Consider the following 22118-nt stretch of genomic DNA (forward strand, 5'->3'; position numbering starts at 1 on the left):
AAAAAACATACAATTTGGATCTAGAAGATTCAAGTTCCGTCACTAATCTTCCAAGTCATTATACTTTTGCTCTCCTGAAATGTTAAAGGCAAGAATAGCGCTGCTTTCTTCTTTAAAAAAAAAAAAAAAAAGGCAATATTCCGATGTGGCAACAATTCCGGTGCACAATTCGGACTATTACCTGCACAATCAATCATTCCGTGCATGCGGTTCTCCAAGGCTGGGAGAAGACAGTACGGAGCGCTTCTGTTGTCTGTAGCGCAGCGCTGATATGCGCGGGCCGCGGCAGCCTTTTTCGTCAGTGGAAAACTGTCTGCTGACGCATTGTGATGCAGGCATGACACACGCACAGAGGCTGCCCACGCCGCTTCCTGCCTGTGCGCCTCCTCCTCCGGTTACTTTTGCATATACCTGTTAACATGCTTTTCACAAATTTTAGACATATCGTTACTAGTAGCCTATTAGGATGATTTTTCACAAGCTTGGTTTTTTTGGTGACCCCCAGGCAGCATGGTGCCCTACGGGCAGTGCATGATTTGCCTGCGTGGAACAATGGAGAGTCCACAGATTAGACTCCATGACTCTCCCTGGATGGTATTACAGTCCATGTCAGGTTACTTCCCAGCTGAGACCAGTGCAAATTTTGCAGATGTTTGGACTCTGACAATGCAGGACACAGACAGGTAGCACATAGCTACTCTGTATTCCACCAACTTCGTACATATTCAAAACCAGATCGACATATTAGTAGGCCAGTTCCTTATCCACTGAGCTGCCCCTTTCTGAGCCACATGATCCAGTTCATAGGGCACTCTTTGCTATCACCTGACTGTGACAGATTGTTACCTACTTTAGGTACATGTGGATAGGCCGGATGTCTGTCTGGGTAGTTGTGACACACATTTTTTTTCCATGATTTCCACTGAATTACTTTGCACATTTGTTTCCTTTCCATTATTTTACTTTGATTTTCTTTGTGGCCTAGAAACAAAGTATGCTTTCTTACCCAGTGCCTAAACAATTTATAACCCCACAAGTCAACAACAGCACTACAGAGCAGTGGTTGTCAAACTGGTGTTCAAGTGCCACCTAACCTACATTTTTTTTTTCCATTTCACTCTGTTCTATCACAACCTGATTAGCTCATTCAGGTTTCTGTTCATACGTGATTGGCTGCACATAAGGCACCTGAATGACAACTTCGCAAACTTGCATTAAAATTGTATCATGAACTGTATGGGTCTACCTTTCCGAATACTATCCAGCCACTGATGCATTATACATTTCAATTTATAATTACACTGTAGTTAACACATGTACAATGCATTCAATGTATATAACCGGGGCATATACATTTGAAGTGCAATTTCATGTATCACAAAACCTTTATTATGCATTGCATTGTATACATAAATAAATAAATAGATGAATAAATAAAATAAAAATCTGTAGAGCATTTTAGTCCTTGCAGATGGTTTCTGTGCAGATTTCAAAGCGATCTTGATTTCTTAAAGTGACCGGATTAACGTTCAATGAGAGAGGATTCAGCATTGAATTATGTGCCATTCTACTGTTTCACTTTTGGTTTTTGATGGCTCTTTTGTTTCTGTTTGTTAGGGTGAACCTGGAGAGTGCAACTGCCTAATACCAGTGCAGAATGGTATAGGCGGACCTGTGAGTATCCACACATGTACATAGAAATAAACACATAAAAACATACCAGACATTACTTATTACATTTTTCATTCATTGTAGAGGACATTTGCCTCACAATTAAGTATTATATATATATATATATATATATATATATATATATATATATATATATATTGCTCTAACTAGGACATTATAAAAGCCTATGAACACTCTCAGTTATTTTCTCTCAGCATGTATTTCCCCTTAGAATCTGTCTGCACTTTATTTGTTGTGTTATTATTCATACTGCTTGGTTTCTGTATTTTTTTTCCACAAGTGCTGCTCTGATTTTGACTACTTTTGCCTTCCAGGGAGCTCCAGGAACTCCAGGAAACATGTGGCAGCCTGGGCCTCAGGTCTGATCTATCAGCAAGAAGTCCTGTATTATAACTTTACCTATATATTTTTTTAAAGCTTTGCTGTTACTTTGCAAAGTTTAGAGAGAAATTCATAGCACTCTTTATGTGTGCGTTTACATTTGTGGTTGTATATTTGAATGCTGCAGGGACCTCCTGGACCTCCTGGACCTCCTGGTCCCCCTGGACCTCAAGGTGTTATTGGAATACAAGGACCTCAGGTGAGAAAACGCAACTTTAGGAGAAATAAGATATCGTTCTTAAGTTCAATTCATTAGCTGCGTCTTCTTCCTGAATTGAACTTCATGCCATTCATTCAGCTTGGGCAGCTGGGGAACTTAAATAAGGCAACGTTGTCATGTGCTTTGCAAATTGTTGGGCAAATAAAGTCAACAATATGCATGTAAGTAAAGTATGAAATATCTTTTAAGATTGCCTCTATGAAAAAAATGTATGTGCTAGCAGACGTGGTGCTTCAAGCTGATGGGAAGCCGTCTTTGGGTAATGCCAAGACATATTTGAAGGTCTGTTTTTGAAATTAAAATAAGTAATGTATGGCATTTAATATTTCTACATTGAGCAGACTTTCAAATAAAATGTCAGCTTGATCTATTGTGTGTTGTAAGAGTCAAAGGGAAAAAAAAGAAGAAAGACACCAGAATTAATGATGGCAAATGGATGAACTCATGTTTTGACAAGGGTGCATTTGCTGCAATCACAAAAAGCAAAAATATTACTTAAAAATGATAATAATATCATTGTCATGTGTTTCTCCCATTAGATAGCACAATCAAAGGTTTGGCAATGAGAAGATAAAAAAAAATCCTTATTTAATAACACATGGCAGGATGCACTACAGGTTTTATCATTTTGACCCTTTGACTCTGTCTTGACCACTGTTGGAGATGGGAGTGGCTACTCCATGATTGGCAGCAAAGCAGTTCAACCTCAGTTCCTTTTTTCAGGGTATCCCTGGAAAGGACGGGATACCAGGGAAACCGGGTTTGCCAGGATACAGCGTAAGTAAAACAAGAAGCCGTAAATCAGCAAATCCCCTACCAAACTCCCAAACCCTGGGTAAAGTTCTGGACTTAATGACCTTGTAGAATACCTTGTAGTAATCTCTTACCCAGCAGGTACCAAAGAGTAACTTGTAGGTTGTCAAAATTTGTTGAGGTTAGCCAAATTAATATAGTCTCTATGAGCTAAATATGATTTTGCACTCATTGACAAATAATCTAATCCCTGTTCTAATGAGGTCAGTGTTGGTGTGTTGATTATTCGCGTCACTGGACCTACCCATGTGACAAGTTTGTTCCATTTAGACCCAAGGATATTGGAGATACAGTGGCAAATGTTTGGACATTTAGATATACGTATGTAAGTATATCTTCTGCCAATACTTTTTTCAGGCTGGTGGGGCTAATTAGGAAGTAAAGTAGAAGAGGCTGCTTTTATCCACTGAGAAGGGATCTGGTGGTTGATATTTAAATTGAACATTGCACAAAGAATGAAGCACATGATTTAAAATAAAAAAATGTCTGAAGCTTCATTCCATTATATGATTTAACCCATTTATGCCCAGATTTTTTATTATTATTTTTTTTAATAAGTGGAAAAAGTTGCATTAATAGCTTTTGAGATTTTTTTTATTGTGAGTAGAAAATGACAGTGATACATTTTGGCAACAGTTGTTGCCAGTAGGGCAAAATGGGTTAATTTGAGTGCATAATTCAGTATTTTCTAGGGCACAAATAATTAATTGTAAATTTTCTGCTCTGACATTTTGTCAAGCTAATTACAATCTCATGATTATCACCCTGTGCATTTGTAATTGTATTTGAGTTTGGGGATTTACATACCACAACACAAGGTGTACTGTGCTCTGTGTTAGGACCAAATGTGTAAAATTATAAATTAAAAGGAAATGGGGTACTTCAGTAGTTGTGGGGCATTTTGTGGATGCGAAATCAAGGGTACAGCAATTTATTTATTTTTTATTTTTTTTAGTAAATGCACAGGTGTGTTACCATCTGTTCATGGGAACCATACAAATGTCTGCACAATCCAGTGCAGATGCAGGAATTTATGGGCTGTCTTAAATATTGCTGTGGACAAAACAATTTTAGCCCCAGTAAATTTTAGAGAAGTATTAAAGTGGGGCGACGTGATTCACATGGGGATGAACACGACTGAACAAAGGACGAGGATGCAGTCCCAAATAAAGGATGAGACAACAATACTCAAGAAGAAGGAAATAACACAGGCATTGAAAATCATGAACACTGGCAACAAATATGGATAAGATGAAATACCTGTGGAAGAGTTTAGACGAAGAGCCTGTAGATATGATGTGGAATCTAATGGAAAAGATTCATGAGCAAGATTAACTGCAAGAAGGTTGGAAAATGTAGGATAATTCATCAATAAAGAGATTGATGGTGTTCAAGACTGTGGAACCTATAAATAAATCAAAGTTAAGACACATAAGGTTTGATGAAGATCTCGGAAGGAATTGTTGAGAGAAGGAAGGAGCGTGCCAGAGAGGTTTTAAAGGATTATTCAAAGAATTTTAGAAGCCATCTTAGACTCCCAAACAAGATTCTCTTGCACTGAGTTCCTGTTTCAGGATTTATCTTCTTGTTGTGGTTCTGGATGTGTTGACAGCCCTGTCTGCTTGGAGCATGCTTTTTGCAGATGACACTGTGTTTGTTTAGCACCAGAAAAGAGTAAGCAGAGAGGAAATTAATTGAATGGAGGTTTTCAGTAAAGTCTGGGGTTTGAAAATACTGTAAATAGGAAGAAGAGAATATATTTAAAACATGAAGATCAGGATCCAGACAATAGTTAGGAAGAGAGAGGTGCTTATAACAGAAAATAAATATGATTAGTGGTAGCTGAAGACAGAGAATTGAATGAATTTTAAAGGTAACTGGATATAGTAGAGGAGGTTCTACAAGTAATAGAAGACACTGTGAAAAAACCCACAACAGGGCAAGATCAAGGAGGGAAAGAAAACATAATAACCATCCTGAACCATAGAGATAAGTCAAGCAAGAAGACTAAAGTCGAGAACTGATTTTATTTATTTTTTTATTCATTATTTTTTTTAAGAGATTTGTTTTAAGTCTGCTGATAACTACATTTTAACTACATCCATCAAAAATAATTTTTGATGGATGTATAGGAGAGCCTGCCATATTATTGGAAAGTTATGAATAAGATTTGAGGCTGCCCATATCTTCTGTTAAGATACAGATTAAAAGCTGTTAAAGGAAAGGGTGCACTGAATTTGAAAAGGGTTTAGGTGTAAACTGTGACATTTCACTGAATATATATAAACTAAGCATTCGCTTTATGTTTATTCCAAAGTTAACAGGAAAACTGTCAGTGTTAAATCAACTTTGATAGAATAGATTTTATACTGTTGTTTTTTCTTGAGTATTCATATCCCTATACTGTATATCAGGTTTGGTTTGAACCAACACCATTCTCACTATGAGACAACAGCACCGGCATAACATGATCATAAAAACATAAAAAGCTTACAACATGTACCACAGGAACTCCCATTTTTCATTTTTCTTGAAACTCCTGGTAAGAGTTAAAATTTCACCTTGTTAAATAACAACCAACAACACCAATATAATTAACTATGCGAAACAGTGGCAACAAGACTGTTAAAATAAGAGTTTCAACAGCAAAATCAACTTTGAAACATGATTGTTGCTGTGTCAACTCTCTTGTCCATGACAAAAATTTGGTCTTATTTGTCTTAGCTCCCAATGTGGCACCATAGTTCTTTAAAAATACTAATAGTAAAATAAAGCTAGAAATGCAAAGCTTAAGGAGTTTCTTTAAAATATTTGTAGTTCAGCATTTATAGATCCTTTGAGAATGTGGGAGAATTAAATATTCCACAGTATTGTGTAATTATACAGGATCTTCTTTTCAGTAAATCTGCGCAAGGCCTTGTTTTATCGATGTAATCATCAGTCATGTACAGAAAGTAATGTTTTTAAGAACTAATGGCTGCAGTTTAAGTAATGTTAAATTGTTTGTAATTTCCTTGAACCCATGCCAGGTGGTGTCAACGTCCTGACCCAGAAAGGTTACACTACATTGATTTTTAATTTAATTTTATTTGTTATATTTTATTTTCTATGAGATAATGTATTTTCAAAAATTACAAGTGTATAGTGATACATCCAATGTGGCATTTATGCATGCATGGTTGTTATGTGGGAGAGTAATTGTAAGACATGAATGCCGTGTGCTCTGGACCAGAGATGAAAAGGGTCATCCAGACTGCTATCAGCAACAAGTCCCAAAACCAGGGTCTCTCATGGTATGGGGGCATGCCCGTGCCCTTGACAAATGTGATTTATACTTCTGTGATGGAAGCATTATTGCAGAAATGTAAGTTGGGATTTTTCAGCATATGTTGTCTTCAAGATTTTCCAAGGACATCCATAAATTTTTCAACAAGACAATGCAAAACCACATTCTGCACACACTACAAAGGCATGGCTAAGGATGAAGAGGGTATGGATACTGGACTGGCCTACCTGTAGTCTTCACCTGTCCCCATTAGAAAATGTGTGGAGCATTTTGAAACTAAAACATTAGAAAAAGGTAAATGCTTTGACTAACTTTTTTGGAGACGTGTTGCATCACCTGAAATGCACGAATTCATGAAAATGTGTTCACATGAAATGAAGCTGACCACACAAAACATGACAATATCGTGTTCATACAATTTGCAATGACATTGAAAATGAAACTCCCAACTTTGGGGTTAAATGTTAATCCCCCCCCCCCCTTTCTCTCTCTCTCTCTCTCTCTCTCTCTCAAAGACCCCCACTGGACCATATGACCTGCCTCAAGATTCCACTGGAGGAGATGGAGATGTAAGTTGATCAGAATAAACAGATGCATTGTGGGGAAAAGATTTCTTGTGTTTTCAGTGAGTTACAGGTTTTGCTCCACCGGTTTTTGACATGAAACCTGTTGACTGGAGTGTTTATTGAGATGTTCAGTGCAGAGGTATTGCATGTCAAGCAATGGATACAAGACTGTTTTCAAGTCATTTCTATATGTTTTAGATTTAATTCACATCATTCATTAAGAAACACAAACATTATGGTTCTTTATGGTAAATCACTGTCGAGCTTGTAGTTGTCAAAAGTGATTGTGCAATAAGAAGATGAGTGAAAGAAGTCATCAAGACACCTATGACATATGCTTTTGTGGCTTCGGTGTATTGAGCAACTTTTGCCTGCTGGCTCATCAGTTGCACAGCTTGATGGTAACAGCTTGATGTTCTGTCCAAACTCCAATGGGGTTGTCACAAGTCTCTTGGTGGCCTCCTTCATTAGTCTCCTTCTTGCATGGTCAGTCAGTTTTTGACAGTTGCTTACTGCAGGATAAAATGTACCATAAGGGTTGCATGTCATAAAGATTGATGTAAATGAGCTAATTGATTAAATGAATGATTGATTTCAATGAAGACATATTCATTGACTTGGAAATATCTATTTATAAAGCTCCCAAAATTTCCTGTATCTTGTATTGTGAAGTGTGTTGGTAGCATGGCCCAAGCAGATGGTCACCCCTTTGAGTCTGGTCTGCTTGAGGTTTCTTCCTCAAATCCTCAGAGGGAGTTTTTCCTTACTACTGTCACCTGTGTGCTTGCTCTAGGGGTTGGTAATGTTAGACCTTACTTCTGTGAAGCAACTTGAGGCAACTTTGTTGTGATTTGGCGCTATATAAATGAAATAACTAACATTAAATTACATCCTTTATTATGAAAGTTTTGGGGATTAATTTTAAAAACATTTATTTTGAAGTTATCATCGTTACTCGCACAAGGCGGAACATTCTCACGTGCCAGCTTCGGCAAAGATTGTTGACAAAGATGAGTCACTCTTTGCCTTAAACAGATGCCTATCTCTAATGCATTCACAGGGGAGATGCAGAAGAAATAAATTAAAGAAATAAATAATACACAAACAATAATACACAAGGCGGATCTTTCTCACGTGCCAGCTTCGGCAAAGATCACCAACAAAGCTCCCACTTTTCTATAGGAATGCATACTGTGCTTCCTGTGGGCACTGCACTAGTTCATATAACATCGCCAAACTTGTCAAAAGAAAACTGGCTGTAAAAGTGATCATTTAGATGTGTCATACAAAAACCTGCACATATGCGTGCATTCCATTATTTAATTTATGTTTGTTTAATTTATAATGTAATCTCTCTTTTTTTAACTGATGGCATAAACAAGTAAATTGTGTAATAGTCCAAAGGTTTCCAATTAGTGCATGCTACTCTATTACTGTTTCTATGTTTCCTATAATACAGGAGGGCTGCGGTGAGGGCTGTTCCCAAGGTTTGCCAGGTGTGCCAGGTATGGCTGGTGCCAAGGGAGAAAAAGGAGACCAGGGCAAGCCTGGTGTAACCCCATTGGACAGCTGTGACATGGTGAGAATTGGAGGGTGCCAAGGTTTCTTCTTGGAACCACTATGATTTTACAAATCCAGAATCATATTATACATCACACTAATAATAGAGTGACTTGTTCATCCCACTTTGGCACATGCAAGATGACAGACGCTCGTTTTGCTTTGGAATTGTGTTTGCATGGATTGAGATAAGCGACTATCAGTTGGACGTAACACTGTTCGTACAGAAATATGTCAGTCTGATCCTTTTTACTCTCTTCTGCCTGCAGTGTTTGGAGAGATTGCAGAAGGAGCAGGCCACCCAGCCAGGGGTCAGTAGAAATCATCATCATGTTGTACAGTCATGGTTGAGTTATTCATTCATCTTAAAATGTGTGAACATGTGGATGAGATGACAGTACAGTGACATTTTATCTTTTCTCCACTCATTATCTCCAATAATTTATTATTTAAGCTTTCACAGAATCATTGTTCGTGCACTGGAGCACCTGGGGTTCCAGGCGTACCTGGATCACCAGGAATAAAGGGAGAGCAAGTGAGTCTGTCCTTGTGTCCTTGTGTGCAGTTGTGCCCACAAATATGGGGTCAAAGTGCAGACAATCAGCTTTACTGTAATTGAATGTTTTATGCCTTGCCATCAGATACCAGCATGCAGTGCTTTACAATGATGCTTCACATTCAACCATTCACACAATGGTGTCAGTGGTCAACTAAACACCATGCTCTTCTGTCTGATCAGCCTATCTACATATTCATCTCTACCTATCTATCAATCAATCAATTATTTTTATTATTACTGTTTGTACTATGGCTTGCTACCCTCACATTTAATGAAAAACCCATTTACATCAGTGTTATATTAACCACAAAACATTGCAGTTAGGTCCAAATTAATTGTATTGTACAAACTTGTATGGAAACAACTGTGTGTGTTTCATGGAGGTTCACTTTTTTTCTTGGTCTACAGGGAATATCAGGAGACAGAGGCCAAGCTGGAATGCCAGGAAACATGGTGAGACTTGACAAAACTCATTTATTTGATTCGGTCATAAATCACTTCTTGTCCAATGATCCTATGTCGCACAACTGTGAAGCTTATTCAGCAAAGGAATTCAGTTGGAGAAACCAGGCTGTGATCAATGAATGAATGAATGAATGAATGAATGAATTTATTTGGCACACAGTTCGACAACAAAAAAACTCATAACAAAACAACTTTACAAAGATCCTGTCTGGCCGAAAGGGTGAGAGCAGAAGCAAAGGTTATAAATGCCCACCCCTTATACTAAAATTTAGAAATATATACAACACATTTATACAAGCATGCAACTATAAACACAATTTTTCAGAATACAACCAGACAAACACTGTCAAACAACACACAACACAGTGGGTAATATTTTGTAAGGTTTAATGGAGGATTTTTATTGTGAAATTCCTTAAGATTATTTACACCTGCCCCTTACTTTCAGGTTATTTGTTGTGTATATATCAGGTAAATACAGCATTTAATAGATTATACTTAAAGTATACTTATTCTATACTGAAAAGTATGCCAGCAGTCTCAGTATAGTAGGCGCATATTGACAATATATATATAAAAAAGTCTAAGTATAGTTGGCATAGACTGACAAATATACAGAAAATCTAAGTATGTTTGGTGTATACTGACAACTATAACTTAAAACCAAGTACATTTTAGTTATGCTGATAACCCAGCAGTTAAAATTGTGTTGATCCAAAGTTGAGCTACGTTCAAGTCCAACACTGCATCACCATAGAAAAAATGCTGGATTTGAAAATTGGATGAACATAGAAATCCTGACATTGGCTCAACATATGTAGATATTCACCATACTATATATATTCAATATAATATAAACTTATTATCTAATGAATGTTAATATCAACAAGGAACACATAGATCAAAATACATGTGAAGAACCTCACCATATTTTGAGGCTGTATTATTGTCATACTCTGATGCTTTTACAAAATCGGGAGATTGACGTTGGAACGACACTGTTGTCATGTTGACTGATGTCAAAGCTTAATGTATCCAAAAACAATGCTCATACAACTTTGCCATGCCCACTGGCCAATATATAGGACAGTATAAGTATTCTAGGGTAAACTGACAGCTATACTTGTAGTCGCTTGTACTTGTAGCTGTAAGAAGCAATTGTCTCCAGGAAACACATAAATCAGTGACTGTGGTAGCTTGGGGTTTGGGGCGGTGGGTCTATAACCACCAGATCTGTTGTTCAAATCCCAATCAAACTATAAATCACCAAATTCTCTTTGGTAAGTAAAACTTTCATAAAAAACAGAGTGGGCTACAACTATGCAACTGCTACCTATAAGTTCACTTGCACTGTGAAATAAAACTAGTTGTGTACTCAAACTTTTATAAGTTAAAACATGGGCTAATCTAGTCCCAAGAAGTCTTGCAATAGTACACTTCCTAGTATACTATAAAGTATACTTTTTAGTCAACTTTTAAGTTTATTTTATTTTAACTTAATCAAAATGTACAACTTAATGTCCACTTTTGAATCAGGTAATTGTAATTTCATTGTAATTTCATCAATTACAATTTCATTGTAATTTTACAAGATATTTAATGTTCAAACCGATTCAATATAGTTTATCACTTTGAACATTATATATCTTGTCTTTGTGGTGTATTCAATTGAATATAGGTTGAAGAGGATTTACAAATCATTGTATTCTGTTTTTTATTTACATTTTACACAACGTCCCAACTTCATTGTAATTGGGGTTGTTTTCATTTACACACTAATAAATGAATTTTGAATTGTCATAAGTATACTTTTTTGGTAAGGGGCTTTATTACTCATGTAATAATGTGATTAAAGGGCTTTACTCATGCCATTTTCCCCAACTCAATCCTTTAAAATATTTGAGAGCTACAAACTGTAGTCATTTTAATGTTTGTCTCTAGTTGTGTGGAGAAAAATATTTGATATTTTCTGATTTTAAGGCATCACAGTTGGGTTTTTGTGCTGCAGATATTAAGTGACTTGAGAGGAGCTTATTTTCCACATTCCATGAGTTCACAGAGCCCCCTCCTGGCCTCACTGAAAATGTCATAGACTAACCTTTTAAAATTTCAGTTGACAGCAAAACACTGCATTTGTGTCAAGGAAAAGTTCAAACCTGCTACAGCAGAGACGTGTAGATAATGTGTTGTTTCATTGGGTCTTGGGTTTTGATCTCTTGCTTTTAACTGTGTGTTTTCTGCCCACAGGGACCCCCGGGTTTTCCAGGTCCTCAGGGTCCTTCTGGTTTACCTGTGAGTGATCTTAACATTTCTGCACTTTTTTCCTTGTGGTATTTTAAAATAAATCTCTATTTTCCTCTCATCTTTTCTGGTTTTTATGGATCACCTCACTTTTAAATCAAGCAGCCTTTCATTATGCATTATTTTTCTGTCTTCTCCCTGGCTCAGTCTTTTAATGAAACATATTTGAGATGAGGAAATTAGTTTTCTGTGTGTGTTTCTCTACAATCTTGCTATTATTCCCACTTCTGAGTAATGCAGAGTGGAACTGTTATGCAGACAGAATTGTTTCTCCTTCACACTATTGACTAGTCAAAGCCTTGAGGCAATCTACTAAGTAAACTTACCAAATGTTCTTGTGATTCTTCTTCTTATTTTTTTTTTTCTGTGAATAATATATAGTAAGGCAGTGGCAAAGCACTTTTATAATAATCCGTTTCAAATAACCACTGCGGAGTGTAAATGAGTAATTTAACATAAATATAATTATTTAAAAGCTGACATGACTCGCCAGTAACTCCAAGGCATAATTTAACTTTTGAGCACTTATGTAAATTTGATTTTATGTGAAATATGTTGTGTAGTTTTAATTAACAAATAACTTATAAACTGAAACTGGCCAATACAGTATTGCAATGTATGTGCCTTTATGTGTTTTTGTACTTTACATTCCCTTGCAAAAATAGTTTTCCCATTTATTTATTATTTTTTTTTGTTGATTGATTGATTGATTGATTTACAACTGATAAATTAATTGGAATTTTATTTGGAGTTTCTCCAAAAGCCATACATAAAACAGTCCAGATTGTTGAAGTCCAAAGCATTTTCAGTGATCTTGAAAGGCTTGTGTGTCCATCTTGTGACTTAGCTGTAAAAGTCATAATTTACTTGTGTTACTGTAATTGTTAAGGCCTTCCTAGTAAATGGAGTGGATACATATGTTCTGAACTGAACTAATCTGAACAATTTTGCATGGGACCACTGTACAAAATCCAAATCCATAGAATTCCATAGAAATCATGGGTTGTAATGGAGCAAAAGGGAAATGCCAAATGGGGTATGTTTTGCAAAGCACAATATGCACAAATATACTATATTTACAATTGTAAAGTGCAGTAGTATAAATACAGTTGTGCTTGCATAAACATTTGTATGCTTTTGACTGTATGCACAATTTTACATATGACTGCACATAACGCTCTTGAATGATTTGGAATAACTGGGAATTATGTGAATATCAGCACTTTTCATGTTTTTTTTTTTGTTTTTTTTTTGCTTTATGCTTTAAAAATGCATCATAATTTTGTGATGCTGTACGCCAAGACTAATTTCCACTTCATAATATAGTGGTATAACATGTCATACTTTATCATATCAAAAAGGTAATTTCAATCTGTAGTCACTGTAATTACTTTCCACTTTTCACAGCACACAGTTTCATGTAATATATTTATAATCACTGATTTTTAGAAAGTTATTTCAGGACATTTCCTTCAGCACTCATCCAGTTTCTGCACAGTTGCTTCTGCACAACCGTATGCATATTAACGATAATATATTTTACAAAAAATGACTGCCGAATTAAGAGTCTGAAACATCAGCATCTGATGTGGCTTATGTACAGTATTCTGATGTATTTTGTTTTCTTTTGTAAATAAGTAGGACAAATGAATGATATCAGGGTGTGCACGGTTTACAAACCAGATATACAACCCTTGGCAAAAATTATGGAATCACCCTGTAAATTTTCATCCCCCAAATTAACACCTGCATCAAATCAGATCTGCTCATTGACATTGACCCTATGCCATGACATTGACCCTATGTGTCTTTTTGTAAGGAATGTTTTTGCAGTTTTTGCTCTATGGCAAGATGCATTATCATCTTGAAAAATGATTTCATCATCCCCAAACATCCTTTCAATTGTCCAAAATATCACCATAAACTTGTGCATTTATTGATGATGTAATGACAGCCATCTCCCCAGTGCCTTTACCTGACATGCAGCCCCATATCATCAATGACTGTGGAAATTTACATGTTCTCTTCAGGCAGTCATCTTTATAAATCTCATTGGAAAGGCACCAAACAAAAGTTCCAGCATCATCACCTTGCCCAATGCAGATTTGAGATTCATCACTGAATATGACTTTCATCCAGTCATCCACAGTCCACAATTGCTTTTCCTTAGCCCATTGTAACCTTGTTTTTTTCTGTTTAGGTGTTAATGATGCCTTTCGTTTAGCTTTTCTGTATGTAAATCCCATTTCCTTTAGGCGGTTTCTTATTTGTTTTGTTGTACATTTTTCGATTTTTGAGACATATTGCTTTAAGTTTTCTGTCTTGACGCTTTGATGTCTTCCTTGGTCTACCAGTATGTTTGCCTTTAACAACCTTCCCATGTTGTTTGTATTTGGTCCAGAGTTTAGACACAGCTGACTGTGAACAACCAACATCTTTTGCAACATTGCGTGATGATTTACCCTCTTTTAAAGGTTTGATAATCCTCTCCTTTGTTTCAATTGACATCTCTCGTGTTGGAGCCATGATCCTGTCAGTCCATATGGTGCAACAGCTCTCCAAGGTGTGATCACTCCTTTTTAGATGCAGACTAACGAGCAGATCTGATTTGATGCAGGTGTTAGTTTGGGGGATGAAAATTTACAGGGTGATTCCATAATTTTTTCCTCAGAATTGAGTGATTCCATATTTTTTTCCTCTGCTTGGTCTAAAAAAGTAACCGTTACTGACTGCCACAATCTTTTTTTCTTGATTTCTTATAGTGTTTCTTAAAGCCAGAAAGTTGCCATTTGAAATTACTTTAGTTTTGTGTCATGTCTGTGATCTGCTTTTTTTCTACAAAATTAAACAACTGAATGAACATCCTCTGAGGCCGGTGATTCCATAATTTTTGCCAGGGGTTGTATAAATGCACAAGTCATTCATTATACATATGTTTGTAATGGTGTTTTTGGCCATGTTTGACTTCATCATGGTTTCTGTGTGACTTCATTGTGATGTCATTCATACTAACCAATCACAAACATTTTGCTGATCTATATATATGCTTTAGATCATCCTTATAGGCTTCTTTGTTTTTGAGATATTAAAAAAGGTGTTATCTTTGACACTGACCTTTGTCCATTGACCAAACTACTACAAAACCTATTCACCCCTACATATTGAACCAGGCAATAGTCCTACCAAGTGTCCACAAGGACAAAAATAAATGTATGTGGAGTCAAACAAAAACAGCAAAGGCAGTTAACCATTTTATCTGATTCATATTTTTTGCTCTTAATTCACTTAATTTCTTCTTCTGACTTCGGGTGCATATGCTTTCTAGGCTTTTATTCCTAATTATTTTACATGCATTTTACTCTCAGGGTCAACAGGGTGAGCGTGGGCCACCTGGACTCCCAGGACTGAAGGGTGAACAGGTAAGTTCTATCTCCCAGGTTTCCTTTTTTTTTTGCTGTTTTTTTTTTTTGGAAACATGTACAAAAATAATTGGATTTCTTGTTTGACTGATTGTGTGATGTTCACATCAGGGGCCTCCTGGGACGTCTGGGTACCCAGGAATCATGGGACCACCTGGACTGCCTGTAAGTTGCTCTCAACCTACCAGATTGGCAGCAGCCTGATTGCTGTGATTGCTGGGTGGCTACACTGATGTGAGAACTGACATTTATTAACTGGCCACATGTATTTGTCAGGGATTGAAGGGTGAACGTGGGAACTCTGGAAGCAATGGTCAGAAAGGAGAATCAGTAAGTCAAACACACAATGAAACACAACCAACCTGCAATCACTGCTGTATATCCGTACGTTCTTTGGGTTTCTCTCTTTTTGCTCAGTGTTGCCACAGCAGATGCGAGCTGGCTCTACATCTTGATTTTGGCACAAGTTTTACGTCAGATGCCCTTCTTGAGCACAGGCGGCCTTAAAGCAGGAACCTTCTGTTTTTCACTGACAACTTGGCCACAATGCTGCCTCACCAACTTCACTTCTATTATTATTATTTTTTTGCAAAATTAAACAGTATTTTCAGAATATCGACAGAACTCAAAAGCCAAATGGCAGCGTTTCCATTAACTGATAAAATGTGACTGCTGGTTTTTGTTTTCTCATGATAACTGTCATTCAAGCAAAGCTCTTGAGAACTTTAATTCTACCATCAAGACTCAGGTGAAGCAAGACTGAACATCTATTAAACATGCAAATTTGACATAAAATAGTCTTTGTTTTGGGGCTAGTCGCCTCTCCTGCATGTCGGGGCACATAACGAATCCTGCCTACCCCCGGCACCAGATGGGGACCAACTGGTCGAGGTGGGGTGAAGGAGGGCATACACAGTTATGACCAGGGCACAACCAGAACCAATGGAGGCAATGAGTAGAGGAGACAGAGGTGAGGCTGGGAACAGACAGAGTCCAGCAGGAGGCAGCGGGGTGGAGGCAGCAAAGTCTCAAAGGCAACTGCAGGTAGAGAGAGGTGAATCAAGGATGGCATCTTAAATGATTTGATATATTTCTTTTGGTTGTGGTTAATCACTAAATTGCTAACAGCTGCTACTGATTAGTGAACAGATGTTACCAATTAGGAAATGAGAGGGAAGCTGATGCCTGAGTCTTCCTGGCAGAACCTATGCGACACTACATTTCCAGTAGTCATGGCGATAGATGAGTAAGTCCTGCTAAATATTGCCATTTCTTTTTTTTTTCACCCACTATGATCATAACATTGTCTCTTATCAGGTTTAAGCTCTCTGTCTATTACTACATCCACACATACCGCACCATTTGTTTTAGAATGTCACAATGCTTTCTGTACATCATGCATCCTACAGTAGCAAAAAAATTGTTTTAATTCCGCTTTTGCAAAAATGTGGCTTTTTGGAATCACCTGAAAAATCACCCCATGAGCATAAAAAACTTTAGTGCATTTTTGAGTATTTTTTAAATACATGCGTTATACTGTCTTTACAATTCACAACTTAAAATTGCACAATTTGGAGATCAGTGGAAACATGCCTGCTGTTGTATTTAACTGATGAACATTTTCCTGAACATGTTTAGGGTCCTCCAGGGAATCCTGGATACCAAGGACAGGCTGGCTCACCGGTTTGTATATTATCACACACTTAGCAATGCAGTATCAAATTTATCACTGCAGAATTTAAAAACTTCACAATGCTGTTTAGTCACAATTTGAGTTCTGTGTCTGCAGGGTATTAAAGGAGACACAGGACCAGCAGGACCTGTTGGGCCCAAAGGGGATCAGGTATGAACATGGCACATATGGAGATGACAATAAAATGCGGGTATTAAAAAGCAACAAATGAATTGTGATATGACGAATTCATACTTGTCCTTCCTTATAGGGTTTCCAAGGACAACCAGGCTTCCAAGGGCAACCGGTGTGTAAATCTGCTTAGGTCCTCTGTTGCAGATTGCTGTTTTTGGAATCAGTGCTGCAACTTGGAATCTGTTTACAACTGTGCTCTGTCATTAGGGTCTTCCAGGTCCCGCCGGCAAAGGTGGGAGAGAAGGGCTCCCTGGACTCAAAGGTGAAAAGGTGAGCACAAACCAAATTTATGTTGTTACTGCATGCAGCAGGATCAATTCCTTCTGAAATTTCTGGTAATTCGTGTATGTGTGTGTTAATTCATTACCTTTTCTCATTCTCAGGGAAATGACGGAGCCCAAGGTTCACAAGGGCCAACTGGAGCCCCAGGCTCACCTGGTTCCCCTGGACTGATGGTATACCCATCTCATATTCCTGGTGTTTGATTTTGTTCTGATATTTCTGTAACCTATGAAGCATTAATTTTGGTTCTCATCTGCATTTTATGCTTGTATTTATCATAATAGGGGCCTCCTGGCATCGAAGGAATAGATGGTAAAGATGGCAAACCAGGATTACGGGTAAAGATGTTAACCGCATATGCATCATTAGATGAGTATATGCATGAACAGAATAGTCAAACACACACACCAGTCACACTATTTGCGTAGTTAAAAACACACAGCTTATAAATGACCCTTCACACTAACTCTTTTTCTTTGTCAGGGGGAGCCAGGTCCTCCAGGCCCTGCAGGACTACGAGGAATACCAGTGAGTATAACCTTTGACATCTCAGTGATGCAAATTTGTTCTCTGTCCAGCACAATAACCACAATGCATGAGAAATGTATCTCCGTGAACTGTTACTATATCAGTGCGTGAGCACTGCAATGAATAATTATTCTTAAAATCAATCACTTTTCCAATTAATAGAAAAAGCTACCAAAACCCAAAGCAGGTGATATATATATATATATATATATATATATATATATATATAGTCTTTCTTCATAGTGCATTTACAATTTAAATATAGTTTAATTGAATTTGATATTCTGAAAAAAATGTATAATATCAGTGCTACATTAAAAGGTTATATGAATGGCCTTGTAAACCTTATTTTTGCAGCTGGCATCAATTTTTTTTATATAAAAATAATGCTTTAATAGTACCCTGTGTAGAGAATGAAGCCACACTCCCCTTGTCCTTTTACCTTTCCTATTACCAATTTCTATTCCTGCAGTTTTATTGCATGACGTTTCCACATGTAGACATTTCATGCCTGTGAGACCTACCTCGTAAAACTGTTGCTGCAACTCTTATTTCTGAAGAGAAAGCAGTTCTCATGACTCATTGCACAGCTGTTGAAACTTTTCAAGCTGGTGGACAGCAGCAACTTTCAAGTAATATGTTAAAAAAAGCACATTTAGAGGCTAATATTGCCTCTGACTATGACTGTGGTTGGACGAGAATCCACATACATCTGAATTTATACACACAGAGCTGTTACACCTGTCACAAGGATCCAACTGCCGTTCACTCTACTCAGTGTAGAAGAGGGAGGGATGATGAAGAGTGGCTGAGGAGGGAAACTTTGTTTATGTCTTGAAATGTGGCACAAGTGTGACATCTAGTGACAGAAAAAAAATATTTAAAAAAAGCCTACATTAGTGTGAGAAACTAAACTCATCTTTTGTTTCCCAAAGACCAATATATTAATTAATTTACTAATTTCCATACCCGCTTATTCCAATTAAGGGTCACTCAGGAGATTCTGCTTATACTCCAGACAGGCTGCCTGTGTATGTGCCAGGGCCCCATAGAATTAGAATCAAATTTATTGCCAAGTGAGTTCTCACATACACAGAATTTGATCTGGTGTCACTGGTGCAAAAACAACAGTAATAAAAAGAAAAGGAAAAAAAAAAAAAACTTACTACCGTAAGAAATAATTGGTGCATAAACAACAATCAAAAAAAGGAAAAAATACTTCTGTAAGAAGTAAAGGAGTCAAATAGACAAATACGCAAAACTTTGTTCATTGTTGAATAAATTGAACATAGTGGAATGGGGCTGTACAAAGACATGCAGTACCAACAGTACAGCGTCTTTCTGTACAGGGATGATCAATCTGTACTGGGAGTCGGCAGGGGGGGGAGGCAGGGTAAAAGGGGATAGAGAGACAAACATTCACACACTCACTTATACCTAGGGTCAAATTAGAGTCACCAGTTCACCTAACCTTCATGTTTTGGGAGTGGGAGGAAGCTGGAGCACACAGAGGCAATCCAAGCAAGTGCAGGGAGAACATGCCAACTCCACACAGAAAGGACCAGGAAATTTCAGGGCCAACGTGATCGTCTTTGTTTTTTACTTGTTCTACAGCAGGGGTAGGCAACCTGTTCCAGATTAACTGATTCCATCTGCTCAAAGTGATATTAATCAGTAAAATCACCTGGTGGAGTCAGTGGCTGCAAAGAAAACCTGCACCCTCATAGCTCTTTCTGGAACAGGTTGCTTACCCCTGTTCTACAGCGTCACCAGCAGTACTCTATGTTAGCATTTCACTCACATTGCACTCGTATTAGTATGTGTAGTCATTGCTGAATCTTATTAATGTTGTATGTGGCAGTGGTGGTGGTGTGACATCATTTCAAATGTTCCAGTTTGTAATTTCTCCTTTGGAAACATGTTGGTCCTTCTCTTTCAATGTTTCTCTAATAGTCGGTTTGTGTCCTACCATTGAACAGGTGTTCAGGATTTCAAAGACATATCTGTCTGGTCTTTGACAGCCTCTACTTTGTGAATTTTGATACTGTACCCAACTTATTCTCTTTGATGCCCCTCCACAGGGATTCAAAGGGAAAACTGGCCATGCTGGATTCCCTGGACAGAAGGTCAGCCTACAACACAATACTTTTTCATCACACTATGTCTCTGTTTATCCACTTATAGGCTTTTCCTTGTTAGTGAGGACAAATTAGTTTTTTTTTTGTTTTGTTTTTTTTTTCAAATTCAGGATTATGAAAGCTGTTGCAACATATTTCTGGTTCTTTCTGCTCTGCTGCTGCATTGGCTGAAAGAGTGCTACATCACTTCTTGCTTCCTTTTGATTTGCCTTCTTGTACTACTGTAATCCTTCAGGGTGAAGCTGGACCTTCTGGCCCACCTGGTCCTTCAGGCAGACCAGGACACGACGTGAGTACATCGGCTTACCTTGATTCTATTTGAATGACAGCAGTGACCAATTTATGAAAAGCACACACACCCAGTTATGCAATACATATGTATCACAATGAGTATAACCATAGACATCTCTAATGGCCAACCATTGATCTTCTTAGGGTGATCCTGGGAACCCAGGAGTTCAGGGACGACCTGGACCGCCTGGCTCCATTGTAAGTTTGCTTCCCTTTGAAACAAAGTCCATTTTAATTTCTTTGCCTGCTTACCTTCAATAATCTTTGTCACTGCTTTCCACTTTAGGGTTCTACAGGTCCAGCTGGACCTCCTGGACCTCCTGGTCCAGCGGGAATGGTAAGAGTTCAGAAATGTGTGGTGATAAATGCTCAAAAATGCAAGGAGGCACTAAATCCTGTGCAATTTGAACTGATTTTTAAAATGTGCATGGCAATTCTATACAAAAAACTCATCCAGGACCAGTGTGCCATATTTTTACCCTAAACAAACCAATTGGATGGGAAAACACCCAATCTGGCAACCCTGCGCCTAACTGAAGTAGCACTGCTAGCCCACATTTGATTCTGACACGAGATGACAAGTTGCCACTATGCCACAATTAAACAATGAAGTGACAGCAGGAGTCTGGAGCTGTAAAACAGAGGAAAAAGAAACACAAAGATGATGCCCGTGCATCCCTTGCTGGTAAGTACGTGTTAAAGGTTTAAATTGTTTTGATTACTTAATGTTCAGTGTTGCTAGGTTGCATTGGCTTCTCTGATTTGATGTAGCTTTAAACGCTAAGCTAATCTGGATATTACAAGGCATGTGGCACGTTTGCAAATAGTTGGGCAGTGTAGTTTGAAGATTTTGAGAGCCTTATAAGCAGTGATGCCGGTAACGCGTTACTCTAATCTCATCACTTTTGTTAGAAACGAGTAATCTAACGCGTTAATCTTTCCAAATCAGTAATCAGATTAAAATTACTTCTCCAAGTCACTGTGCGTTACTGTTATTTTTCATTGTGGGTCGATCGCAGCATTAAACTTGGTCCGTAGGTAGGAGGTCGGGGTTCGACTGAACTGCCCACTTTAAGCGAGCTGTGAGCTTTTCATCCACGGTTTTTTGCAGCTGCTCGACTCGTCCTCACTTCTTAAAGCGCAGTGATCAGCACACCTGCACTGAGCATTACAAAGACATTTTTATACTTTTTTTCCTCCTTTATTTAGAATTCTGAGCTGAGCCGCTCTGGTCATTAAAAACAGCTGATCCTCTGCGATGCGTCAACAACTAACACTATTTTCCACTCAAATGCACCTAAACTCTCTTTCTGAGGACCACATGATGTGAAAACGCAATAAAACTTTCTTACCTGTAAATCTGGTCCTGTTTTCTGCATAAATAAATGTTATCCATTCTTTGTGCTCAAACGCCAAAGCAGGGGCGAATCGAGATGGAATGGGGGCGTGGGGCAGGGATGTGCCCCCCCACAACACCCCAAGATTAAAGGTCCAGTTTTGAAGCCGTTTTTTACTACAACTACTAATATTGCTTAAAATAATAATAATTTCGACAAGTAAAATGTTTAGAGAGAATTTAAATGTTAGAAAAATGTTAGAATTTAATAGTTACATTTATAAACAATGTAGGTTCAAAATTGCAAGTTTTACTGTTACAGTGCTGTCAACAGTTAAATATGAGGTCAAGAAAGAGGTCTTTATTTTACTTTTTATAAAACAAGTATTTATTTTCATTGAAGTCAAGAAAGGG

At 37.7% G+C, this 22118-nt stretch overlaps 1 protein-coding gene across 5 annotated transcripts in view; it reads left to right on the plus strand.

Annotated features, from left to right (window-relative positions):
* The window catches only part of col16a1 (collagen, type XVI, alpha 1), a 177212-nt gene that overhangs the window by 128278 nt on the left and 26816 nt on the right, over positions 1-22118 (plus strand). For 3 of the 5 annotated variants that reach the window (XM_034160345.1, XM_034160348.1, XM_034160346.1), the window contains 24 exons: positions 1618-1674; positions 2007-2051; positions 2201-2272; positions 3017-3070; positions 6908-6961; positions 8418-8537; positions 8788-8829; positions 8973-9053; positions 9486-9530; positions 11790-11834; positions 15209-15262; positions 15374-15427; positions 15539-15592; positions 16901-16945; positions 17052-17105; positions 17206-17241; positions 17337-17399; positions 17513-17584; positions 17696-17749; positions 17895-17939; positions 20021-20065; positions 20313-20366; positions 20513-20566; positions 20655-20705. In XM_034160345.1, the coding sequence (XP_034016236.1) occupies positions 1618-1674; positions 2007-2051; positions 2201-2272; positions 3017-3070; positions 6908-6961; positions 8418-8537; positions 8788-8829; positions 8973-9053; positions 9486-9530; positions 11790-11834; positions 15209-15262; positions 15374-15427; positions 15539-15592; positions 16901-16945; positions 17052-17105; positions 17206-17241; positions 17337-17399; positions 17513-17584; positions 17696-17749; positions 17895-17939; positions 20021-20065; positions 20313-20366; positions 20513-20566; positions 20655-20705 (1350 nt within the window). The remainder of the gene's footprint in view (positions 1-1617; positions 1675-2006; positions 2052-2200; positions 2273-3016; positions 3071-6907; positions 6962-8417; positions 8538-8787; positions 8830-8972; positions 9054-9485; positions 9531-11789; positions 11835-15208; positions 15263-15373; positions 15428-15538; positions 15593-16900; positions 16946-17051; positions 17106-17205; positions 17242-17336; positions 17400-17512; positions 17585-17695; positions 17750-17894; positions 17940-20020; positions 20066-20312; positions 20367-20512; positions 20567-20654; positions 20706-22118) is intronic. The other 2 variants (XM_034160347.1, XM_034160349.1) reach the window with 2 other exon arrangements.

Source organism: Thalassophryne amazonica, chromosome 20 (assembly GCF_902500255.1).
Source record: "Thalassophryne amazonica chromosome 20, fThaAma1.1, whole genome shotgun sequence".
Taxonomy (NCBI): domain Eukaryota; kingdom Metazoa; phylum Chordata; class Actinopteri; order Batrachoidiformes; family Batrachoididae; genus Thalassophryne; species Thalassophryne amazonica.